Below are 21,151 nucleotides of genomic sequence, written 5' to 3'. Positions count from 1 at the left end.
TTTCTGTTTTAATTCTTCTCGAGCTTTTTTTCTTTCCTCGAGAAGCATTTGTTGAAAGTCTATTGTTGTCATCTTGAATATGGTAATACTGTATTAACAATTATCTATTATCACTTTTTTTTAGATATTAAATTTATTAATAGCTTTTTAAATTCTAATTCCCTTTACAAAAAAAATGAGTGGCAACAGAGAATTTGCATCCTTGATGGATAAACTTAAACAAATTGAAAAGGAATGTTCTCGTACACTATCAGAGGAAGAATTAAAAGAGCATGAGAACGGAAATGTTGAAAAAACAGGAGAACAAGAATTGGAAAGTGAAGAAGAATCCGTCTATTATAATGAAGAATATAAACGTTTGAAGGATGAGAAGGTTTAGGTGTAACTAACGACTAGGTATTCTTATTATTTACAAAATTATAATATAATTCACAACTCTTCATGTTGTGTTGAATGGATGGCCAAACATCATCAATCCATTGTGGTCTATAAATCTCGCATTCGAATAATAAATCCTGATATCTGTAACTGACAGAAAATAGTCCAAGAGATTGAGGAATTTGATATTCTCCTTTCATTATAATTTCGTCTATGGCCATTTCAATAACTTTCTTATTTCCGAAACCATGCTTTGACATGGCATTTATTTTCCATCTCCACATGTTATGAGCCATTTCCTTCCAATTTAAATTAAAAGAAGTTCTATCCTCATCATCAGCTGAATCTCCAATAATTTTGTGACCAATAGCGTACAAATGTTCTCTAATTTGATGAGTTCTATTATTTTGTTTGTTAAAAAATTATTATGAACATTAACCTTACCTTCCAGTTACCTTAAATTGAAATAAGAAACTATATTTCAGATAATAAAACTTACTGGTTGACATAAAAATACAGTTCTATTACTTGCATAATCTCTGTAAAGTACTTGGAAAAGAGTTTCAGCCTCCTTGACATTATTCCAATCCAATGGAGTGTGATGAAGGTAATGTTTCTTGATAAATTCTTTCGATTCCTCAGAATGTACTGCTCTCCAAATGCCCAACAATGGATCAATTTCCATGAGTGGATAATCTACTTTGAATAAACCCTCAGTTGGACATATTCCTTCAGCCACAGCAATGTATTGTTTTCCAACTTGTTTGGATTTTAATGAGGCTGAGAAATCCCTAGCAACTTCTGAGCTCTTTCCCAAAATTAAAACTCCAGAAGTTAATCGATCTATCCTGTGAAGAGGAAATAAATCCGCATTCGGTAACATTGTTGGATGAAATCTAGTATATTCTCTTTTCAAAATATCAATTAAATTATTTTTCACATATCGTCCAACCTCTTTTAAACTAATGTCAATAAAACAATTTCACAAACACATACTATGAACTGGTACATTTTCTGGTTTTGCCAAAACCAAAATTGAATCATCCTCATAAATTACTTCAATACTATCAAAATTCGTAGTAATTTTATCTGTTCTAACATCCTCCGTTTGATATGAGTCCTTATATCCCATAATATGATTCGCATCCTCCACTCGTTTCTTATTCAATTTAATAAAATCATGTTCACAATATTGCATGAAAACATCCTCCGGAACAACATATTCTGCACAAAAACTTTCAATAAATGATTTTCCCAACATTCTTCCTTTAGTTCGTGTATCATACTTTTGAAAAAAGGGTTTTGTGTGTCGTATAGTATTATCATGAGTGAAAATATAATCGGCTGATGGCTTGGATTTTAGCACAACATTTCGAAGCATTTTTTATTATTAATTTTAATGAATTTAAAAAACGAAAAAAGCAACAATTCTTTAAAGGTAAAATATCTAATGAATTAAATTTCTAATTCATTTAAAATTAAATAAAATCTTTTTGCAATTTTAAAATAGAAAAAAAATGGAAATTGATAAAACGCAAGAAATTAGTGACTGTCTGCAGAAAGCAAAATCACATCTTGTTAAATACGGAACGTCAGCAGTGGAGTCTAGTCTCCGAGTACAAATTGAACAATTCGATAATGAGGATTTTGTAACATTTGAAGTTTTAAAACGAGTGATTGAATATTTAAATAATAACACATCGGATGATAAATCATCATCAAAAACATATCTTCATAAATTAGTGAAAGGAAGTAAAATACGGTTGACAAAACAAACACCAACAATAACTAAAAAAGATCCAAAATGGTTAAAGTTGACAGAACAACTCAAAAAAAAGATGGCAGATGAAGAATATTCGAAAATGGTAAAGAATGTGGTTGGTAGACCCAGAGATGAAAGAGAAGCTATTAATTCATATAAGGGTCAATTAGGTGTTGGATTGGATTTAGTTGTTACAATGGCTACAATGTTCATTCTCTTTTTCACAATTTCTCAATACATATTTGAAGGAGAAAACAAGACTCAAAACCAAATGCTCTTTGGTCTCTTTGGTCTCATTGTTGGCTTACTTATTGATGCTATTCTTGTCATTGTGAGAGGTGAGAAATATGATATTATTGGAAAGCAACAACTTACACACAAGAATATTGCAACCAATGCTTATGGTATTGAAACAGTTCCATTGGAAATTAGAAAGAAACTTGCCCAAGCCAGAACCCAAAAGAAAAATGACTAATCTCCTCAGTGGTATCTCTTCCAATCGTGCATGATTTGATAAAGCAAATATATAGCTATTGAAAAAAGAAACATCAAAAACTCAACAACAGATGAAACCTATCAAGGAATGTTCAATAACAACATTAAATCGTGTAACGGTCATTCTAAATTCCTTACCGCCAAAATTCTTAAAAAAATTTACAGATTTTGAAATGTCATCATCGACACCTCGATATCGTCAGCAGAATCATTCAAGTAGGGTGGAGAATGGTAGTAGAGCCACTATGGGTTCTTCCATGAGTACTACCTCAACATCATCATCAAGGATTAAGACCAATTATAAAAACTACACTCCCAAACAATCAAAAACTAAGAGTGTCATTACACCTAGGAGGAGAAAGGAACAAGTAATGAATACAATTCCTAATGTTGATGAGGACGATAGTGAATTTCAAACTGAGGAACCTCTCGAAAGTATGCAAGAGATTGAACCTGAAAATGATCAACAATTCTTTATAATTCCGAAGAATCATTTCAAAATATCAGCCTATGAAGACAAGTACTTTATCAGATTTGCCACACCTGGAACAACAAATCATACAGTAAGTTTTTATTGAGGAATGTTAGGCTAAATTATGATTAAGAGTGTTATGGTTAATAGTGGATGTGATATAAGATATGATGATCAAAAAATGTGTTACTTTGAAATTAGTGTAATACGATCAGTGAAAAATGTTTCGATTGCAATTGGATTCAGTTCGAAAGATGGGTATTATCATGCATTTCCAGGATTTGATGATATGTAAGTTTGACTATTCTATTTATCAATTAATCAAGAATAGATCCTACGCTTATCACAGTGATACAGGTGCCATTAGTCACGATTCAAAACAATACGAAATTAACAAATCATTCCAAGTTGGAGACACTGTTGGTGCAGGTATCATATTACCTCAAAGACATGTATTTTTCACATTGAATGGAGTAATGTTAGGAAAGTTTTATGATTTATCATCCTTAGAGGAAATTGTAAGAATTCGAGAGGAATCAAAGTTGACAGAAGCAGCAGATATTGAACACTACCCATCTACCTATACAAAGTACGTATATATTCCTGGAGAAGGCATTATGAAAGGCACATGGACAGAGCATCCAGGAGAGCATTTATCTGGAACAATAATTGATGGTATTCCAGTTGAAGCTACTAGACATTTGATAATTAGGGAAAAGAGAGGAAAGCCATTGGAACAAAAAATTGTTGACGAATATTTGAACATGAATCCAAAGAGTGAAACAATTATGGAACCAGAACATGAAAATCCATTTGTATTTTATCCTGTTATTGGCTCAAATGCACCCTGTACAGTCACTACAAACTTTGGACAGATTCCTTTCAAATTCGATATTGCCTCAATTAATGTTGAGGAGCCAGTCCCTGCTAGAGAGGAAGTGATTTCAACTTCCTTCTCTTTCGACGATACACTAATTTCCCCTTCTAAATGTGATCCTTTTGATCTTGCAATGGAATGCGTCCAATCATTGAACATTGAGAAAATGGAATCTTTTTTCTCTAATGAAGGTTTCACTGATGTTAACAGAGTATCAGACAGAGGACAATCCTTGTTGCATTTGGCCTGTGGTTTACAATCAGAACCAGAAATTACTACTCAAATAATTAATTTACTGCTTGAAAAAGGAGCTGATGTCAACTTGACTACAAGGTCATTAGGAGCTCCTCTTCACGTGGCTTGTAAAAACGCAAATATAACAGCTGTAAATATTTTGGCAAGCCATCCAAACATTGATATCAATATCCTCCATAAGAAGAAGACGGCTTGCGACTTTGCTTACTATGTTCCAGAAATGAGATATGTGACTATTGTTCAAGATGAAGTAAAGTCCAGATTGGAAATAATTTCAAAATTGAAAGGTTTAGGATCTAAAATGAATCTTCACACAGCAGTTTTGTAAGTAAGAAAATTATTCTCAACCTATCATATTCAATCTATTCAGTTCTGGAGATTTTGAAGGAGTAAAGCATCTTGTCGAAATTGAAAAAGAATATGTGGATACTCAAGATGAATTTTATAGAACTTCTCTTCACGTAGCAGCCGCCATGGGATATGAGGAAATTGCTCAATACTTAATGGATAAATATGCTTGCCCTAATTTTGGCAATTTCGTTCCACCCCCTCTGCTTATTGCTGCTGAATGTATGAACCCAGGAATGGTCAGGGTTTTAGCAAAGAATAGAGCCGAGTTAAATATTTACACAGTTGACCACAAGCACATTTTAGAATATTTGATGGAAAAACATGAAAAATTTGAGGATCCAGAGAAGGAAGAACAATTCGAAAAAACCATGGAAGCTCTTTGTGAATCTGGTTCAGATCCATGCTTGGTTTTCGGATCAACAACTGGTTCGAGAGGTGACAACAAGTGTGCTCTGTTGATAGCCTTAGATCGCTTGGATTTCAAGATGTTTGCCATCTTTGCCAGAAATTCCAAGTACATCATTAGAATAAGGGGTGAATACGACGAAACCATTCTCCATCTTATTTGTAACTGTATCTATTATAATCAGGAAGAGGAAAAGATTCTTTATGATATGGCTGTCATTCTTGTTAAGGAATTATGTGTTGACATTACTGCTAAGGATGAAAATGGAAACACTTGTTTGCATCTTGCTTCTGGATCAGGAATGACAAACATAATAAGATTACTTTTATTATTTGGAGCTGATATTGATGCTGTTAATATTGATGGTTACCCTCCATTATTCATTGCCATTCACAACAAACAACTCAAAACAGCAAAATATCTTGTTCAAAGTGGCGCCAAGGCAAACTTCCAATTATCAAACGGTCAAACCATTCTTCATTTATTATATGATTTACAAGAGAAAAAGAAACATCTGTATATGAGTGAACTGAGCTTGGAAGAGATTCAATTTTTGGCTGGATTGTGTATTAATTCACTTGGAGTTAAGGAGACTCTAATGGATAAAAAGGGATTAACAATGAAAGATTATGCAATTCAAAACTCAATTCTAAAATACTATCCAGTTGTTAGAGCCGAAAGGCAACTTAAATAAATTTATTTATCATCAGGAATTTGTTTGAACAACCATTCAGCAAGATAATCAACAGGATCTTCTGGTTGCATTTGACACACTTCAATCAACCCTTTGGTAAGAACTGGAATGACATTTTCCATAAGGTAAACTCTAAGTGGTTGAGATTTGACTTCAAGCATGATTTTCTCTTGCTTTCTTATTTCTTCAAGTCTTTCAGCATCACTTCTTAATACTCTTTCTCTTTCTTCTGCTTGTTTTCTCTTTCTTTCCAAAGCATTTTGGTGCTTCTGTTGTTCTTGTTTTTGTTGTTCATCTTCTCTGGCAGCTCTTCTTCTCTCCTTTTCTTTTAATTCCTTCTCTGTTGGACCATAGTTGTGCGGCTTACCCAAAAACTCCTTAACTTCGGTCAGTATTTCTTTTTCATCTCTTTCAGTTTCAAAAACTACTTCCTTCGTTATACACTGTCTCTTTTGTTCAGTAACACATTCTTCAATATAGCCCAAAAGATATGTGGTTAAATTGTTAATATCGTTAGCCTTGTTAAAGGCTTCAAGTCTTCTCTTAAAACCATCTTGGTCATTGTGTCCTGGAGTTGGATCAGTTATATTGATTAATCTATCCTCCAAAACCTTCTCTTTACAATTGAAAATAATACAATAATCAGGGAACAAATGATCATCCACACCCTTTGGTTCATCATCTCCCTCTGCACGCTTAATAAAAAGAAGTTTAGCTTGCTCAACTGTTTTTGGGAATCCATCCAGTATCCAACCATGGTTCAACAACCTTGGTTGAGACAGTTTCCATCTAAACATTTCAGTAATTGCTGTATCATTATATCTTCCACTGTTCTCTTTCAAATCAAGAATGGCCTTGTATTTTTCAAATTCTTGTTTTGCAACAAAGATTGGTGAACCTTCCTCTTCTTCCTTATCCTCTTCTGCTGGTTCTTCTGGATCTTCTTCTTGAGGAGGTTCTTGGTTGTCTTCATCGTCATCTCCATCGTTTTTAGCTTCTTCTTGCTTTTTCTTCTTTTCTTCTAGCTCCTTCTTCTTTTGCAGTCTCAATTGTTTGGCGTGCTCAATCTTGTCTTTCTTTTCTTGAACAAGATTATGGTAGGTTGCTTCCTTCTCTTTCACCAATGCTTCAAAATCTGAAATTACAGAAGACGAGTTCACAACATCCAATCTATATTTTCTCTTCATTTGAGCAGAATAGTGGGATTTTCCTGCACCTGGTGGACCTATCATTAAAATTCTAAGAGGAGCAAGATTTCTCTTCTTTTCAAACTCTTGCTTGATTTTGTCGAAATTCTCAGCAAACCCCTCTTTGGAAACCCATTCAAAGGAGAATTCATTGACAGCACCAATGGCAAGTTTAACGTCAGCTGTGAAATATTCAAAGTAGTCATAAATTAAACACTCTTCTTCATCTAGCTTTTCAACCTTTCCATTAAATCCAAACTTTTGACTAATGCATTCAACTATTTGAGATTGAGTCAACTGGGATTCATCCACTGCAAGAAATGCTTGTTGATAATCATCCTCACCGTCCTTTGGTTGGGGTGGCTCTTCAATTGTTTTTTGAGTTATTGATACTAAATCTTGCACATGAATCATTGGAACATAATTTCCACCATCCAAAAAGACAGGCAATGAGTCACCTTCTCCATTCCAAGCCAATTTAAACCATTGATGTAATTTTTCTTCCTCTTCTCCATACAAAATTCCACAGAAGAACACAAAGGTTCTGAGATATTTTGATTTAGCTCTCATAACTCTCTTTTCAATTTCAACAAATCCTTTAAATGAGTTGTGAGGTTTTCTTGTGACAAATGCATCTTCAGTGAAAGCTTCATATGGCTTTCTTAATGGTTTTTCTGCTTCATCATCTTGATCTGCTTCAGTAAAACTTTTACGAGTCATTGCCCAAGACATACTTGTCGAGAGTAAGATCATTGTTTTAGGTTCATTGAATTCGGCAGCCTCAATAACTTTGATTGCAAATCTAGTATCATCAATATTACTCTCCTTCAATCTATATACAATTGCATCCACATCCATAAGTGCATTCCTAATTTCCTTCGGATCATTCTTTTTAAAGGTTGTAAACAATTATTTACATCACTATTAATCTTCCTTACCTGAATTAATTTATTTACGAATGGAATAGAGTCCTTTCCAGTTTTACTTGTTCCAATCACAAACTAGTTTATTGATAAATAAAAATTGTCGATCATGTTGATGACAATGATTCAATTGATAACCTACATTTTCCTCGGCATACAATCTCTCACAGAGGTACTTTTCGGCATAATCATCGGCCTCAAATACAAATACTTTCATTTTCTTTTGAAAACGTAAATATTTTTGGCGCGAAAACATCACCAGTTTATTGTCAGTCGAACAAGTTTCAATCCAAATCTCTGATAACAAATACATATTCATCGAGTTTCTTTTGATATTCTTCCCGGTCAATGGCTGCTAATTCAGCATACGGATTTTTCTCAGTTTCACTCAACTCTTTCCATATTTCTGCTAAAGCTTTCATTATCGTAATATTCGTAGTTTGTTCTTGCTTGCTTATCATTTCGTTTCTCATTTCCTCTCTTTTCTCCCTACAGTAAATCATATAAGATGACAATGGTCTCTTTATATTTGCTCTTTTCTTTACCATGTTAGGGAATAGTCCACATAAAACATCTTCAAAAACTGTATCTGGTTTTGAAAGATTAGTATTTGGTCGATTAATCTCACCATTATTGAAATATAATATTGATTGCTGTTCTTCTACAATATTTGGCAATCCAAAATCATCAAAAATAATCAAAATATCGTTTGAAACCTTTGCAACACTTGATAAAAGTTTAGAAATCTTTAACTTTTTCAAAATTTCATCCAATCTTTCTATTTGTTTTTCATTCAAAGGGCTCAATAATTTTTTAACTTGCTGAGCTATTCCATTCTTTTCAGATATATTGGAATGAAGAAACGATTGGAAACAATAACGAACCTAATTTGTACCTCATCTTGGAATTTGAAAACATAATGCAAAGGAAACATAAAAAAAACACATGACACTCAAACAGCACAACAAGGAAATAGCAATTCATCATCACAATCATCATAGTGAAGAGGATTTAGAGAGGATATATAAAAATTTTATTCCGATTCCCTTCTCTAGTGCACTTAGGGAAAGATTACAATTATTGTCACTCAATCCACCGATCGGATGTGTAGAAACAACACTCAGTGAACAATATTATTTTCATAGAATTAATGATAAAAACTTTCTGGGACATCATAATTTAGTATTGGCAGCAGATATTATTCCAAAAAGTGTCAAATTACAGGAGGGTACACAAGATGATATTGAAATAGTGAGAGCTGAAGGGGAGAAACTAAAGGAGAAATGTAAAAAGTGTATTGATATTCTGAAATATAGACATCCAATGTTGTGTGCCATTCCTACACTGAAGGATAAACTGAAGAAGAAAATCAATTCAAAGATTTCATCACATTCGGATAATATTGAAAAAGTTTTACACGAAATATGGACGAAAGAAATTGTACAATCACGTGGAACTATTCAATTCGAAATTGTGGATCAAATCACTGTGGATATTCAAGTATTATTGGATGAAAATTCGATAAATCCTGACAATATTGAAATCGAAAATGAAGAAGAGCTTGTAAAATTACTAATTAATCACGAGATTATTCATTCATGGGATATTTTACGAGATCCAAATTCAGTCCAAGCAATGTGGAGGTTGACCATCACAAAATCAAAACACACAGATGGGAAATGGGTGTGTTGTTTTACATTTTTTCATGCTCTTTGTGATGCTACGAGTATAAAAATCTTCCTTGAAGAGTTTGCCTCATTATTCGATTACATGTATGGAGAAGTACAGCTTGTCGATGTGGAAAAAGAGTTGATGGAGGTAAAGAGGAAAGCCTTAGAAAACATTCATTCTCTACTTCCACCCTCACCTATTCAAATTCTGGAAATGCTTAAATCAAAAACTGCTCCACAAAAAAAGAAGAATGATCAATCTCCAACAGAAACTAGCAGTAGCACCAGTAGCTCAACTAGCTCCACTCCAACTCACCACCATGCAGAGTCAGATATTCCTAAAAAACTTGGAAAACTTGGAGGATTATTATTCTATTCTAGATTTGTGAGTCAAGTGATTAGTTATAATGGTTTGTCTCCAATAATATCATTTCCACTAAAATCTCCCTATCCTGAGCCAGCACAGACTAAGGTTCTCATTCGACATACCAGTAAGTTAACACTTACCAAGTTGATTGAAAAAACCAAGACACTTGACCTCACAGTTACAGCAATAGTTCAATCGATTGGATGTTTGGCATGGGTTCTCTCTTCAAGGTCTTACAATGAAAAAGCGAGAGAAAAGACAACCTTTGGTTTTACTAATACCATAACAGTGGATTTTAGAGAAGGTATTCTCCTTCCACTCGGGAAACCAAAGGACATCTTTAGAAATTATTCCTCAGCACTTTTATCAACCACCAGATTGCACATTCCCCAAAACATATCCCCTAATAATGAATCGGATATTGATAAATTGATTGAAATAATATTAGATGGATCCTATCAAACGAGAAATTGTCTCAATAAGAAGTATCATGACACTCTATCTACCTATCAAATAGTTCACAAATTTCTGAAATTTGACATTAGTAAGAAGGAATCTTTCCAAATGGTATTCAGTAATATAGGTAAATTGGAGAATTTGACAGGACAGAATGTCAGATTTGAGCTCATCTCAGCGGCTTATTCTGCCATTGGCAACACGAATGGTATTTCCAATATTTTCTACACCAACTCAAGGACTGGAGAATTGATCTTTTCAATATGTTATCCAGAGAGCGTACATTACGAACATGTTCAAAGGTATTTGGAAAATATGATGACATGTTTGGAACTTTTTGCAAATCACACCTTAAGCCCTCTTCTTTTAAGAAAAACTGAAACCAAAGATATTGCCACTACTCCAGTAAAACCACATCAATAAAAGAAGAGAATAAGAGGCACCATAAAATTGTGAACATAATGTGATGTTATAAAGAGTTGATGATAGGATTAATAATATTAATTGAATTTCCCTCAAACCTGTGCTCAGTATGCTTAAACCTTGCCCCAAAAGAATTAATGAAAAATAAAAAATAAAAAATAAAATACATTAAAAAAATGCAAAAGCAACGTATCACAAACACCGCCAAAGCTGTTCTTCTTCAATCCGGCAAGAATGCTTTGAGCAAAAACATTTCTCCTTCATCGGCTTCAGTATTTTCACCTTGTTGTACAACACAAAAGAGATATTTACTCTGGGTTACCAAGGAAGAAGTTGATAAGAGTGGATACAAGACACCGATCCCTGAAAAAGATATTCCAAAGGAAGTGATTTATAATGGTCCAGAAACTTTGAAAGTAGCTTTTTGTTTGGAGAGGTTACCTCGTTTGGGTAATGATATGCACCCTATTGAGAAGGAAATGAACGAGCTTCAAAAACACAATAACAATTATTATGCCAGACATAAATGGCTCGATTATACCGAATATCACGAAGAATGGATGAAATTAAAGAAGAAGCAAGAGGTTAGTATTTTTCCATAATACATAATTCATCATAATAATAACAAAAACAGGGTCAAAAGAACGCTAAGAAGGAGGGTCCAGATGTTCACATTAAAGTACCAGACCCAGCTGAAATGACTGATAAACAAAAACTTGAATATGAAAGAACACAAGGTAAAGGATATATGACTGAAGGTACTGACTATTGGATAAAGAATTGGAAACCTCAACGAAGATGGACAAAGGATGATTTCAATGATAATAGAAAATCAATTAATAGACAATTAGAAAATAGACTCTATCTTATTTTCAAAGATAAGGAAACTGGTTTGTGGAAATTCCCAGAAACTGTTAGAACTAATCCACACACAATGAGATCAGCTGCTCAAGAATTTTTCGGTAAACAAATGCGTAATCGTGTAAATGGTCACTTTATCAGCTATTCACCAACAGCTCACTATGTGAATCCATCAAACCCACTTGAAAAGACTTTCTTCTATCGTGTTATTTATATCGGAGGTGTTCCACCTTTCAAGCAATTGGCTGAATACTCTGACCATGCTTGGGTTACCAGACATCAATTAGACGACTACAAATTTGTCGACGAACAATACAAGGATGTTGCCTTCCATATGCTTTTCGATGGTATGCAATACGTGAGTTACTAAGGTTTTATTGGCAAAGAATTTTACATGAGGAAAAAACAATAAAAAAATTATTTTGATTGATTTTTAAAATAAATAAATTTTGCAATTAGAAAAAAATGAGAGTTGTTTCATCTTTGAAGGTGTGTTATTTGAAAGGAGGAATTGTCATCATGTTTATTCAATAATTAATTTTAATCATTATTCGGAAAAACAGAAAATGTGCAAACAATGCCAAATTGTTAAGAGAGGAAAGAAGAAGGTCTACGTTATCTGCGAGGAAAATCAAAGACACAAACAAAGACAAGGTCGTTCAAAGGACGTTTACGGAATCTAAACGATTAAATTGTAGTAATTCTAGGATGAATAATTTTCTTCTTGATTTATCAAGTTGATTTTACGATGAAATTTATAAATACCAAAATTTATTGAATTAGCTTCTTCTCCCTCAAATACTTGTCAACATAATTTTCAATTTTCCCTTTGCTGGATTCATGTTTGAGAGTTTCCATTGTCTCTTGTGGAGCAATTTTTTGAACTAGTTTTTGACTAATCGTTCGCTTTTCTTCTTCTTTCAATTTAACCACCAGAGCTACCTTGGCATAAACAATTTCGTATACTAATTGTTCTTTTGGTGGTAAAGTTGGATGTGGTACAATTGGATTGATAGAAGTCTGTTTTGGTTTGTTGGAACCATATTGTTCTACTATTAAATCCTTTGCAGCTTCATAGAAAGTATCTTCGTATTGGATTTTCAAGCGTGGAAGTTTAAGGCTTGACTCCCTTCTATATCTTTCTTGCTCTGGATCTCGATATCTGAATCTAAAGTAATCATTTTCGTGTCTATGATCTCTATTTTCTCTATTATCTCTGTGATCTCTGTTTTCTCTATTTTCTCTATTGTGATAATGATCTGATTGTGCTTGGTGGGAATTGTTACTTTGGCTATGAGGTTGTGAATGGTTATTGTGGGATTGATTTGAAGGTTCTGGATGGGTTTGTTGTGGTTGAGGCAAATTATTAGTTTGACCAGATTGGGATGGTTGAGATGATTCAATTCTCTTCTTTGGAATTTTAGAAATTTCCTTTCCAGACGAGTTTGAGTTGTTGGTTGTAATAGTTGTACTACTCGGCTGAGTAACTGAGTGATCTTTCTCCTTTGTTACAGTTGAAGAAACTTTTGCTGAAGAAGGTTCTTCCTTAGGTTTTTGAGGTGGCTCAACTTTTTGAATTTCTTTTTCCATTAATGGTTGAGTTTCTGGTTGTTTTTTTGGTGCAACTGTTTCACTAGGTCTAGAGGAGGAGTTTGTTGGAGTGGTTTCGGTGAGCTTTGGCTTTTTTGTTTCTGGTTCAACAGTTTTGGCAGGTTCATCAGCAACAGTAACAGTTTCAGGTTTGGATTCCTTTTTTTCCAACACTTCTTTTTCCTTTGGAATGGTCTCTGAAACTTTTCGTTTCTTATCCTCGGTTGGTAAAGGTTTTGATTTTTCCTCGCTTAATGGTACACTGATTGGCTTTTTGGGTGCCTCTTTTTTAATCGGTTCAGAAATTGGTTTTTTGGCTTGTTTTTCCGAATTCCTCCTCAGGTTTCTTGTTGGTTTTACTTCTTCCTCATCACTCATTTCATCATCTAATTCCAAGCTATCCACATTCATTACTTCCTCATCACTTTCCTCTTTTGGTACACTTTTTGGCACAGGTTTTTCCACATTTTGTAACTTGCTATTTTCGTGACGTTTCAAAATTCTTGTAATTAATTCTGGCTGTTTGTCACTAGCATTACTATTATTTGTTTCTTGCTTAGGATTAGTCCCCTTTGTTTCTTTTATCGCTTTCGGCTGTTCTACAACTGGTGTTGTCACTTTCTTGATTTCCTTGGGCTTTTTTGATGTTCTCCTTGTAGATTTTGGAACTTGTTGGACTGGTGGTGTTAGTGTTGATGTTGGAGTATTATCCACTACTGGATTATCTATTTTACTGCTTGGAGGAGGTTTTGTTTCTTCCTGTACTACTGGCTTAGGTTGTTCCTTAGCTTCTGATGGTGAGATTATGGGTTGTTTAACTTCCGTAGTTTGTGGTGTTGTGGGTGTTTCAACTTCTTTTTTATGGAATTTCCTTTTTCTTGTTGTTTTTTGCTCGGAAGGTGTTACAGGAGTTATTGGTTCTTTTGTTGTTGGTTCATCTTGTTGTTTTGTTGTATTTACTTGTTCATTTGTTATTGCTTCCGATGATGGGAATTGTGGAGTTTCTTCGCTCGAGCTTGTTGGAGTTGCAACAACTTTAGACCTCTTTAATTTTCTCCTTGTAGTGTTATTTGTAGGTGATGATTGATCATTCTTTGTGGCCTCTGATGTTGAAGGTCGAGAGGTGTCGATTGTCGGAGGTCTCTCTTTTGGCATTTTTTTTAAAATGTAAAATTGGCGTGAAGAATTGTGTTAAGAATTATCTATTCATTTATTCACACAATTTACATATTTTACAAGTTATTTAAAGTTTCTGAGTCCCTTTTTGATTGGGAAGTTCTTTTCACTGGTACTATCAGAAAATTCACCAGGTTGAGTTCTCTTTGGTTGTTGCTGTTCCATGGTCTTGAGCTGCAATTCTTCTTCCATTTGTTTATGTTTTCTCAATTCTTCATCTTTCTTTCTCAATTCTTGAGTTAATCTTCTCTCTTCTTCTTCTAATTGTTGTCTGGCAAATTCTTCCATTTCACGTTTGGCTTTGAGCTCAACTTCGCTCATTAATTTCTTGAATTTCAATGTTGTGGTCTTGTGATATTCTAATTTCCACATATCCATACTATGTTGCATACTAGCAATTTGTTGTTGGAGTTTCATAATTTCTTTTTCAGTTTCTTCCTTCTTATTTCTTTCGAGTTCAAGTTGTTTGATTGTTTCTTCTATTTGTGCTTTACTGTATTCTCTAATTTCTTCTGTTTGTTTTTCAAATCTGGCTCTCATTTCTTCTTCCTTTTCAATTCTCATTTGTTCTAATCTTCTTTCCTTTTCTAAGGAGGCAAGATTTCTTCTTTGATCATCATCAAGGAGAAGCATTTCTCTTTCTTTAAGGATTTCTTCCATTTGCTTTTCTTTTTCTTTCAGAGTTTCATTATACTTCTCTCTAACTAGGAGTTCATAATTCATTCTCTCTTGTTGCATTTGCTTTCTAGCTTCTTCAATTTCCTTATTTCTGTCATCCAACTTCTTTTCTAAAGAGGATTGAACTTCGGCCAGAATCTTTTCATATTTAGCTTTGGTTTTTTGTTCAAAATCTAGCTTTGCAAGATCCATGACAGTGGATTTTTCTTGGAATTGCTTTTTAATTTCAGCAATATCAACATCAAAACACTTTTTGACAGCGTCAAGCTTCTTGTCATAACTCTTTTCAATTTCAAGCTTCTCTTGATAAACAGAGTCTTTGACTCTTTGAATTTCTTCTTCTAAAAGACCATTTAGTTTGGATCTATTTTCTTCCTCTTCTTTTCTAATGCTTTGAATAATTTCGATATGTTCATTCTCCAATTCCTTTTGCTTAGTGAAGTATTGATCTCTTACTGCAAGCTCGTATTGAGTTCTATTTTCTTGTTCTAATAGTCTTTGTTGTCTACTTTCGTCATGAAGCTTGGTAATCTCTTCATCATGGAACTTCTTGAGAATGTCTAATTCACTTCTCCACTTTTCGTCAACAGATTTAACTCTACTTTCATATCTAAGTTGGATATCTTCTTCGTATTTTTGTTGTTCAATACGTGAAGCAATTTCAAGTTCTCTAATTTGATCTTCGAACCTCTTATTGAGATCGGCCTTAAAGTGCATTTCATTAACTTCAAATTCTCTTCTAATTGCTTCTTCTGATTGGTCAAGAATCTTCTTGTATTTTTGAGATATTTGCTCATCTAAATCGGCTGTGATTTGAGTAATTTCAGCTTCTCTCTTTCTCATATCTTCACTGAATTTATCCTTTTCAGCTACCATTTCTCTATCCTTTTGTCTAATCTTGTTTTCATATTCTTCCACTAGTTGTTTGAATTTTTCATCAAAAGACTTTCTCATTTTTTCTTCAGACTCGGCAGCTTGTTCTCTAGCTAATTGTTTTCTTTCAATGTCTCTTCTTTCGAGATTATCTCTTTCTTGATCTACCATAGCCTGTATTTGTTCTATACGGGCAACATGAACTCTTTCTTGTTCTTCTGCAATCTTTTCATATTTGGATCTAATCTTTTGTTCAAGGATATCCTTTTCAACATCAAAGGATTTTCTATCTTCAATGCGTTTTCTTTCTCTTTCTTCCAAATCCTTTCTCATACGGTCCTTAATATTTTCTTCCATGAGTTTAATTCTTTGGAGCTCTTCTTTGATATTTTCTTCAAACTTCTTCTTGGCATACTCTTCATATTCAATTCTAGCAAGGTCATTTGCCAAAGTCTTTTCTCTGATTGACTCTGATACAGCCTCAAGTTCAAGATGGAATTGTTCTTCCTTCATCTTGATTGTTTGGGTGTGTATTTCTTGGAACTTGATAAGCTGATCTTCGATTTCCTTTCTATATTGATTTTGTAAGACAAGTAATTCACCATCTTGTTCTTCTTTTCTTTTAATGAATTCCTTGATGAGTTTGTCATGTTCAGAATTGAAATTATCAGTGGCTTCTTCAATCATTGTCTTGTAGTGCTTTTGAGCATCTTCCAAGATAATGTTGTACTTTTCTCTGACAACATGTTCATAATCAATCTTGTATTCCTCCAATTTTCTTTCCTTTTCTGAAAGCTCAACCTTTTCCAAATGTCTTTCCTCATTAATCTTTTGTTGGAGGGTTTCAATGATTTCATTACACTTTTTCTTTTCCAAATCCAAAAGTTGATCAAGTTTTTGTCTAGTATCTTCTTCGGATTTGATTCTTTCCCTGTGTAATTCAGTTTCTCTTTCAATGAAGGTTTGCTCTCTGGCTACCCATTCAGATTTTTCGGTCTCAACTCTTTCCTTTAACATGACATTAATTTCCTCTTGGACCTTTTGGATGAGAGAATTATATTTCTCTCTAATTTCAGCTTCATAGGCAATCTTTTCTTGTCTAATTTCTTGAATTCTGTCTGAAAGAGCAATATTCATTTGTTCTCTTTCCTTTTCTAATTTCATTTTTTCTTCATTAATTTGGAGCTCCATAGCAGCTTGCTTGTTATTGAATAATTGGAAGAAGTAGTCTCTTGTTCTATCTTCAAACTCAATTCTTGCTAGATCATTAGTATTCATTCTCTCTTGTTCCTTAACAAATCTGTTATTCCATTCGTTTTGTAGTTGTAGTTCTCTATCTTCAATGGCTTTGCGAAGAACTCCATCCAACTCTACATATCTATCTTCGTATTGTTTTCTAATATTTTCTTCGTGAGAAATCAATCTTCTTTCCATTTCCAAGCTGTTTTCTTGGGCTGCCTTTTGCAAAGTTGCTCTATCTTGCTCAAGAGCCTTCTTCAGTTCTTCAATAACAGAGTCATGGTGAGCAATCAATTCTCTCTTTTCTTTTTCAAAGTTAGATTTGCAATCTCTTTCAAATCTTTGATATTTAGCATTCAAATCTCTTTCTTTTTCTGTTAATTGTTGGAGAAGTGCATTCTTTTCTTCATCTAATTGAGATCTAAGCTTTCTCATTTCAGCTTGCGTCTTGTTGAGATTATCCATGATAATAACTTCATACTTATTCTTGATTTGATCTTCATATTGAATAATCTTGGTTTCGAATTCTCTCTCCTTTTGAAGCCATTCATCCTGTCTTTCAGCCCACTTCTTTTGATCCGCCATCTTTTGGCTTTCGTGATCGGCCTTTAATTGATTCTCTTTTTCTTCAGAAATTCTCATGTACTTATTTCTAACAGACTCTTCATAATCCAACTTGCTCTTTTCGAGTATTCTTTGTCTCTCGTTGAATAATTCAATATTAGAATCGATTTCCTTCTTAAATTGTTTTTCCATTTGAGATTTATCTTTAAGGATTTCATTTCTTTCTTTTTCCAAAATTTCCTCATATCTTCTTCTAGTTTGTTGCTCATACTCAAGTCTTTGAGAATCCATAATTTGCAATTCATTTCTGAGTTTGTCTATTTCAGTTTCTAACTTTTGCTTATCCTTCTTGTATCTATTTTCTGCTTCAGAAAGAAGGGCAATATACTTTCCTTCCAATTCTCTTTCTAACAGGTTATACTTTTCTCTCAATCGAGATTCAAATTCAAGCTTGTCTCTTTCAATTGATTCTACCTCCTTAGATCTTGATTTCTTCATATCTTCAATTTCGGTTTGGTATTGGAAATCCTTTTGTTTGAGCATATCTTTATATCTTTGATCTTGTTCTTGTCTCAAAGAATCATACTTTTCTCTGATAGTCTTTTCATAAGAAATAGTGACCAAGTCGAACTGCTTTTGAAGTTCATTCTGTCTCTTAGTGAGTAGGTCTCTTTCTTCTTCAATTTCTTTCTTTACAGTTTGAAGATTCTTTTCTTGTTCTTCTTCAACTTGACTCATAATCATATTGTATTTGGCACGAATTTCTTCCTCATAAGCTTTTCTTCTTTCTTCAAATATTCTAATTCTATTTCTTTCATTATTTTCAGTTTCATACATTCTTCTTTCAATTTCTTCTGTTTGTAGTTTAATATTTGCTGCAACAATTGAGGCTCTTTGTTGGAATTCATTTTCCATCTCCTCACGAAGATGCTTTTCAAATACAATTCTGTCCTCCTTTTCTCTCAATGCTCTGTCATTCATTTCTTTCATGAATCTGTTTCGTTCTTTTTCAAGAATTTCGTTCACTTCCAAGATTCTAGCATCTGTTGCATGTTCTAGCTTTACTCTAAGTGTGTCAACGCTTGCTCTTAATTCCTTTTCCTTGATTCTCAAATGTTCATCAACTTCTTGCTTGTACAGGGTCTTTTCTTCATGAAGCTTTCTAATAAGGTCATTATAGTATGTTTCCAATTTCTGCTTTTCTCTTCTGGCATCTTCCTCAACCTTTTTCACAAGTTCTAGAGCTCTTTCTCTAGCATCTTGTTCGAAGAGTCTCTTGTCTTCTTCCATTCTAACCAACTTGGCGTTCAACTCTTCCATTTCTTTCTGTCTTTCCTCTCTTTCCTTCTTTTCCTTCTCAAGTAACTCTTGTCTTACCTTGAGAGTATATTCTTGAAGAAGATGTGTATATCTCATCTTGGACTCTTCCTCATATTGCATTTTAGCAAACTCTGTTTGTCTTTGGGTATCAAGCAATTTTTCTTCATACATTCTCTGAAGTTCCTTTTCTCTCTTACCCATTGAATCAATAATAGACTTTTCTTCATCAAGTCTATTTTTCAAATTTCTAATGATATCATTGTAATGAGTTTCTGTTTCTTCAGCTGCCATTTGGAACTTTTCATGAATTCTGTCTTCCATCTTCTTTCTTTCATCTTCCAATTGCTTCTTAAGTTTAATCTCAAATTGAAGTTTTTCACTTTCAAATTCAATTTCTTGTTGCATTCTCTTATGGGTTTCTCTCTTAGAGTCGCCATTCATTTGTTCAACAAGTCTATTGTACTTTTCAGTCATTTGTCTATCAACCTCATCTCTTTCCTTTCTTAGTGACAATTCTGTTTCATTGAGTTTGTTCTCATATTCCTCTCTCTGTGTCTTGAGAGTTTGTTTTAATGATTCAACTTGTGTAAGATAATATTGTTCCTTTTCTCTGAACATCTTACTATAATTGTCTCGTATACTATTTTCATATTCACCCCTCTTTGAGTCGTTATTGAAAAGGCTGTCTTGTGTTTCCTTTCTGATACTTTGAACACGTTCCTCGGTTTGGGCAATTATCTTTTCCTTTTCTTCTTTGAACAATTTTTCTTTTTCTCTTAAAATCTTTTCATTTTCGATTCTAACTCTTTCTTGGTATTTCATCTTTTCATCTTCCATTAACTTTTGAAGTTCAATCTTTTCTTGTTCGAGTTTTCTTCTCAACTCAATTTCATTTTCTTGATATTCTTTTTGTCTCTTCTCAAATTGGGTAGATATTTCTCTAATTCTAGTATCGTAATCCTCTCTAATCTTTCTTTCAAAGGAAAGTTTTTCGTATTCAATTTCTTCCTTCTTGAGTTTTACATCACTATCCCTACGTTCTAATGAGGACTCCAAAGTTTTCTTTGCTTCTTCAAGTTTTCTTTCGAATTGTTCTTCAAGTTCCTTTCTCTTATCTATTATCTTGGTTTGCATTTCCTTTTCAAGGAATCTCTTTTCGTCATTCAATTTTTGAACTCTTTCCTCATAGTCGAACTTCAGCTTTGTTTCAAGTTCTTGGTGAGACTTTCTTACTTCATCAATTTCTCTATTAGTAGTCATTCTAATGAGGTTTAATTTTTCTTCATATCTTCGTCTCATATCTTCAATTTCCCTTTGATTTTTATCCTTTTCTTCAAGAACACGTTTACCTTCCTCCTTGGAAATTCTTTCCCACTGACTGTACAAATCACCTCTAAGTTGTTCAATATGATTAATTGATTCTTGTAATTTTTCGTGTTTGATTCCTTCTACCTTTCTCAGAAGATCTTTTTCTTGGAGTTTAATGTTATTTCTTTGCTCATGCATTTCTTTTTCAAACTCTTCTTCTTTTTTGGCAAATTCTAAATCAATTTCTCTCTTCTTTTCCAAGAGCTCTCTATCCAAGTTTCGTTTGTATTCTTCCTTAAATATCTCATACTTTGATTTGATATCTTCTTCGAACTCTCTTCTCTTTTTAGCTTCTTCCTCGGTTCTTTCTCTGTCTCTTCTGGCTTGTTCTTCAACATCTCTAAGCTTTTCTTGAGTGATTCTATCGGATTCTTTCTTCATCTTTTCTTCGAATTCCTTGATAACATTCATTGCCTTTTCCATTGCTTGTTTTTCAAAAAGAGTTCTTTCCTCTTTTTCAACTCTTAATTTGTCAAGAGCATCACGAGAAATGTTGGCAAGTTGTTTCTTTTGGTCATCAGACTGCACTTCACCTTTCTTTTCGAGTTGCTTTTCAAATTCCATAATCATGGATTTAGTCTTCATGAAAATATCATTTTCAAAGTCCTTCTTTTCACTAATGACCTTGTGAGAAAGATCTAATCTAGCCTTATCGAGTTCATCTCTCAACATCATTTCCTTGAGTCGAAGTTCATCCTTCTTCGATTCAACTTCTGCCTCTAATTGACTCTTCATCTTTTCAAACCTAGCGTTAACAGTTTCTTCG

At 33.6% G+C, this 21,151-nt stretch overlaps 8 protein-coding genes across 8 annotated transcripts; 4 read left to right on the top strand and 4 right to left on the bottom strand.

The window, feature by feature from the left end:
* Positions 1-859: 859 nt before the first annotated feature.
* NAEGRDRAFT_72827 (uncharacterized protein) lies at positions 860-1,261 on the bottom strand (the record flags this gene model as incomplete). Its single annotated transcript, XM_002672044.1, has 1 exon — positions 860-1,261. One exon carries the CDS (start codon positions 1,259-1,261, stop codon positions 860-862), a length of 402 nt encoding a protein of 133 aa, XP_002672090.1.
* Positions 1,262-1,360: 99 nt separating this feature from the next.
* On the bottom strand, positions 1,361-1,759 carry NAEGRDRAFT_72826 (uncharacterized protein; the record flags this gene model as incomplete). Its single annotated transcript, XM_002672043.1, has 1 exon — positions 1,361-1,759. One exon carries the CDS (start codon positions 1,757-1,759, stop codon positions 1,361-1,363), a length of 399 nt encoding a protein of 132 aa, XP_002672089.1.
* A 136-nt stretch (positions 1,760-1,895) lies between these two features.
* Positions 1,896-2,615, top strand: NAEGRDRAFT_72825 (uncharacterized protein; the record flags this gene model as incomplete). The annotated part of the gene is made up of 1 exon (XM_002672097.1): positions 1,896-2,615. One exon carries the CDS (start codon positions 1,896-1,898, stop codon positions 2,613-2,615), a length of 720 nt encoding a protein of 239 aa, XP_002672143.1.
* Positions 2,616-2,808: 193 nt separating this feature from the next.
* NAEGRDRAFT_72824 (uncharacterized protein) lies at positions 2,809-4,567 on the top strand (the record flags this gene model as incomplete). The annotated part of the gene is made up of 3 exons (XM_002672096.1): positions 2,809-3,198; positions 3,241-3,398; positions 3,439-4,567. 3 exons carry the CDS (start codon positions 2,809-2,811, stop codon positions 4,565-4,567), a joined length of 1,677 nt encoding a protein of 558 aa, XP_002672142.1.
* Positions 4,568-5,666: 1,099 nt separating this feature from the next.
* Positions 5,667-7,735, bottom strand: NAEGRDRAFT_59279 (adenylate kinase; the record flags this gene model as incomplete). Its single annotated transcript, XM_002672042.1, has 1 exon — positions 5,667-7,735. The coding sequence occupies one exon, from the start codon at positions 7,733-7,735 to the stop codon at positions 5,693-5,695; it is 2,043 nt and encodes a 680-aa protein (XP_002672088.1). The 3' UTR covers positions 5,667-5,692.
* Positions 7,736-8,745: 1,010 nt separating this feature from the next.
* NAEGRDRAFT_72822 (uncharacterized protein) lies at positions 8,746-10,716 on the top strand (the record flags this gene model as incomplete). The annotated part of the gene is made up of 1 exon (XM_002672095.1): positions 8,746-10,716. One exon carries the CDS (start codon positions 8,746-8,748, stop codon positions 10,714-10,716), a length of 1,971 nt encoding a protein of 656 aa, XP_002672141.1.
* A 176-nt stretch (positions 10,717-10,892) lies between these two features.
* NAEGRDRAFT_52456 (uncharacterized protein) lies at positions 10,893-11,947 on the top strand (the record flags this gene model as incomplete). The annotated part of the gene is made up of 2 exons (XM_002672094.1): positions 10,893-11,300; positions 11,351-11,947. The coding sequence occupies 2 exons, from the start codon at positions 10,893-10,895 to the stop codon at positions 11,945-11,947; spliced, it is 1,005 nt and encodes a 334-aa protein (XP_002672140.1).
* A 401-nt stretch (positions 11,948-12,348) lies between these two features.
* Positions 12,349-14,322, bottom strand: NAEGRDRAFT_52455 (uncharacterized protein; the record flags this gene model as incomplete). Its single annotated transcript, XM_002672041.1, has 1 exon — positions 12,349-14,322. The coding sequence occupies one exon, from the start codon at positions 14,320-14,322 to the stop codon at positions 12,349-12,351; it is 1,974 nt and encodes a 657-aa protein (XP_002672087.1).
* Between the last annotated feature and the right edge of the window lie 6,829 nt (positions 14,323-21,151).

Source organism: Naegleria gruberi, assembly GCF_000004985.1.
Source record: "Naegleria gruberi genomic scaffold NAEGRscaffold_56, whole genome shotgun sequence".
NCBI lineage: Eukaryota > Heterolobosea > Eutetramitea > Acrasida > Naegleriidae > Naegleria > Naegleria gruberi.
Note: the sequence above shows the minus strand (reverse complement) of the source record. Positions and strands in the feature narration are given on the sequence as shown.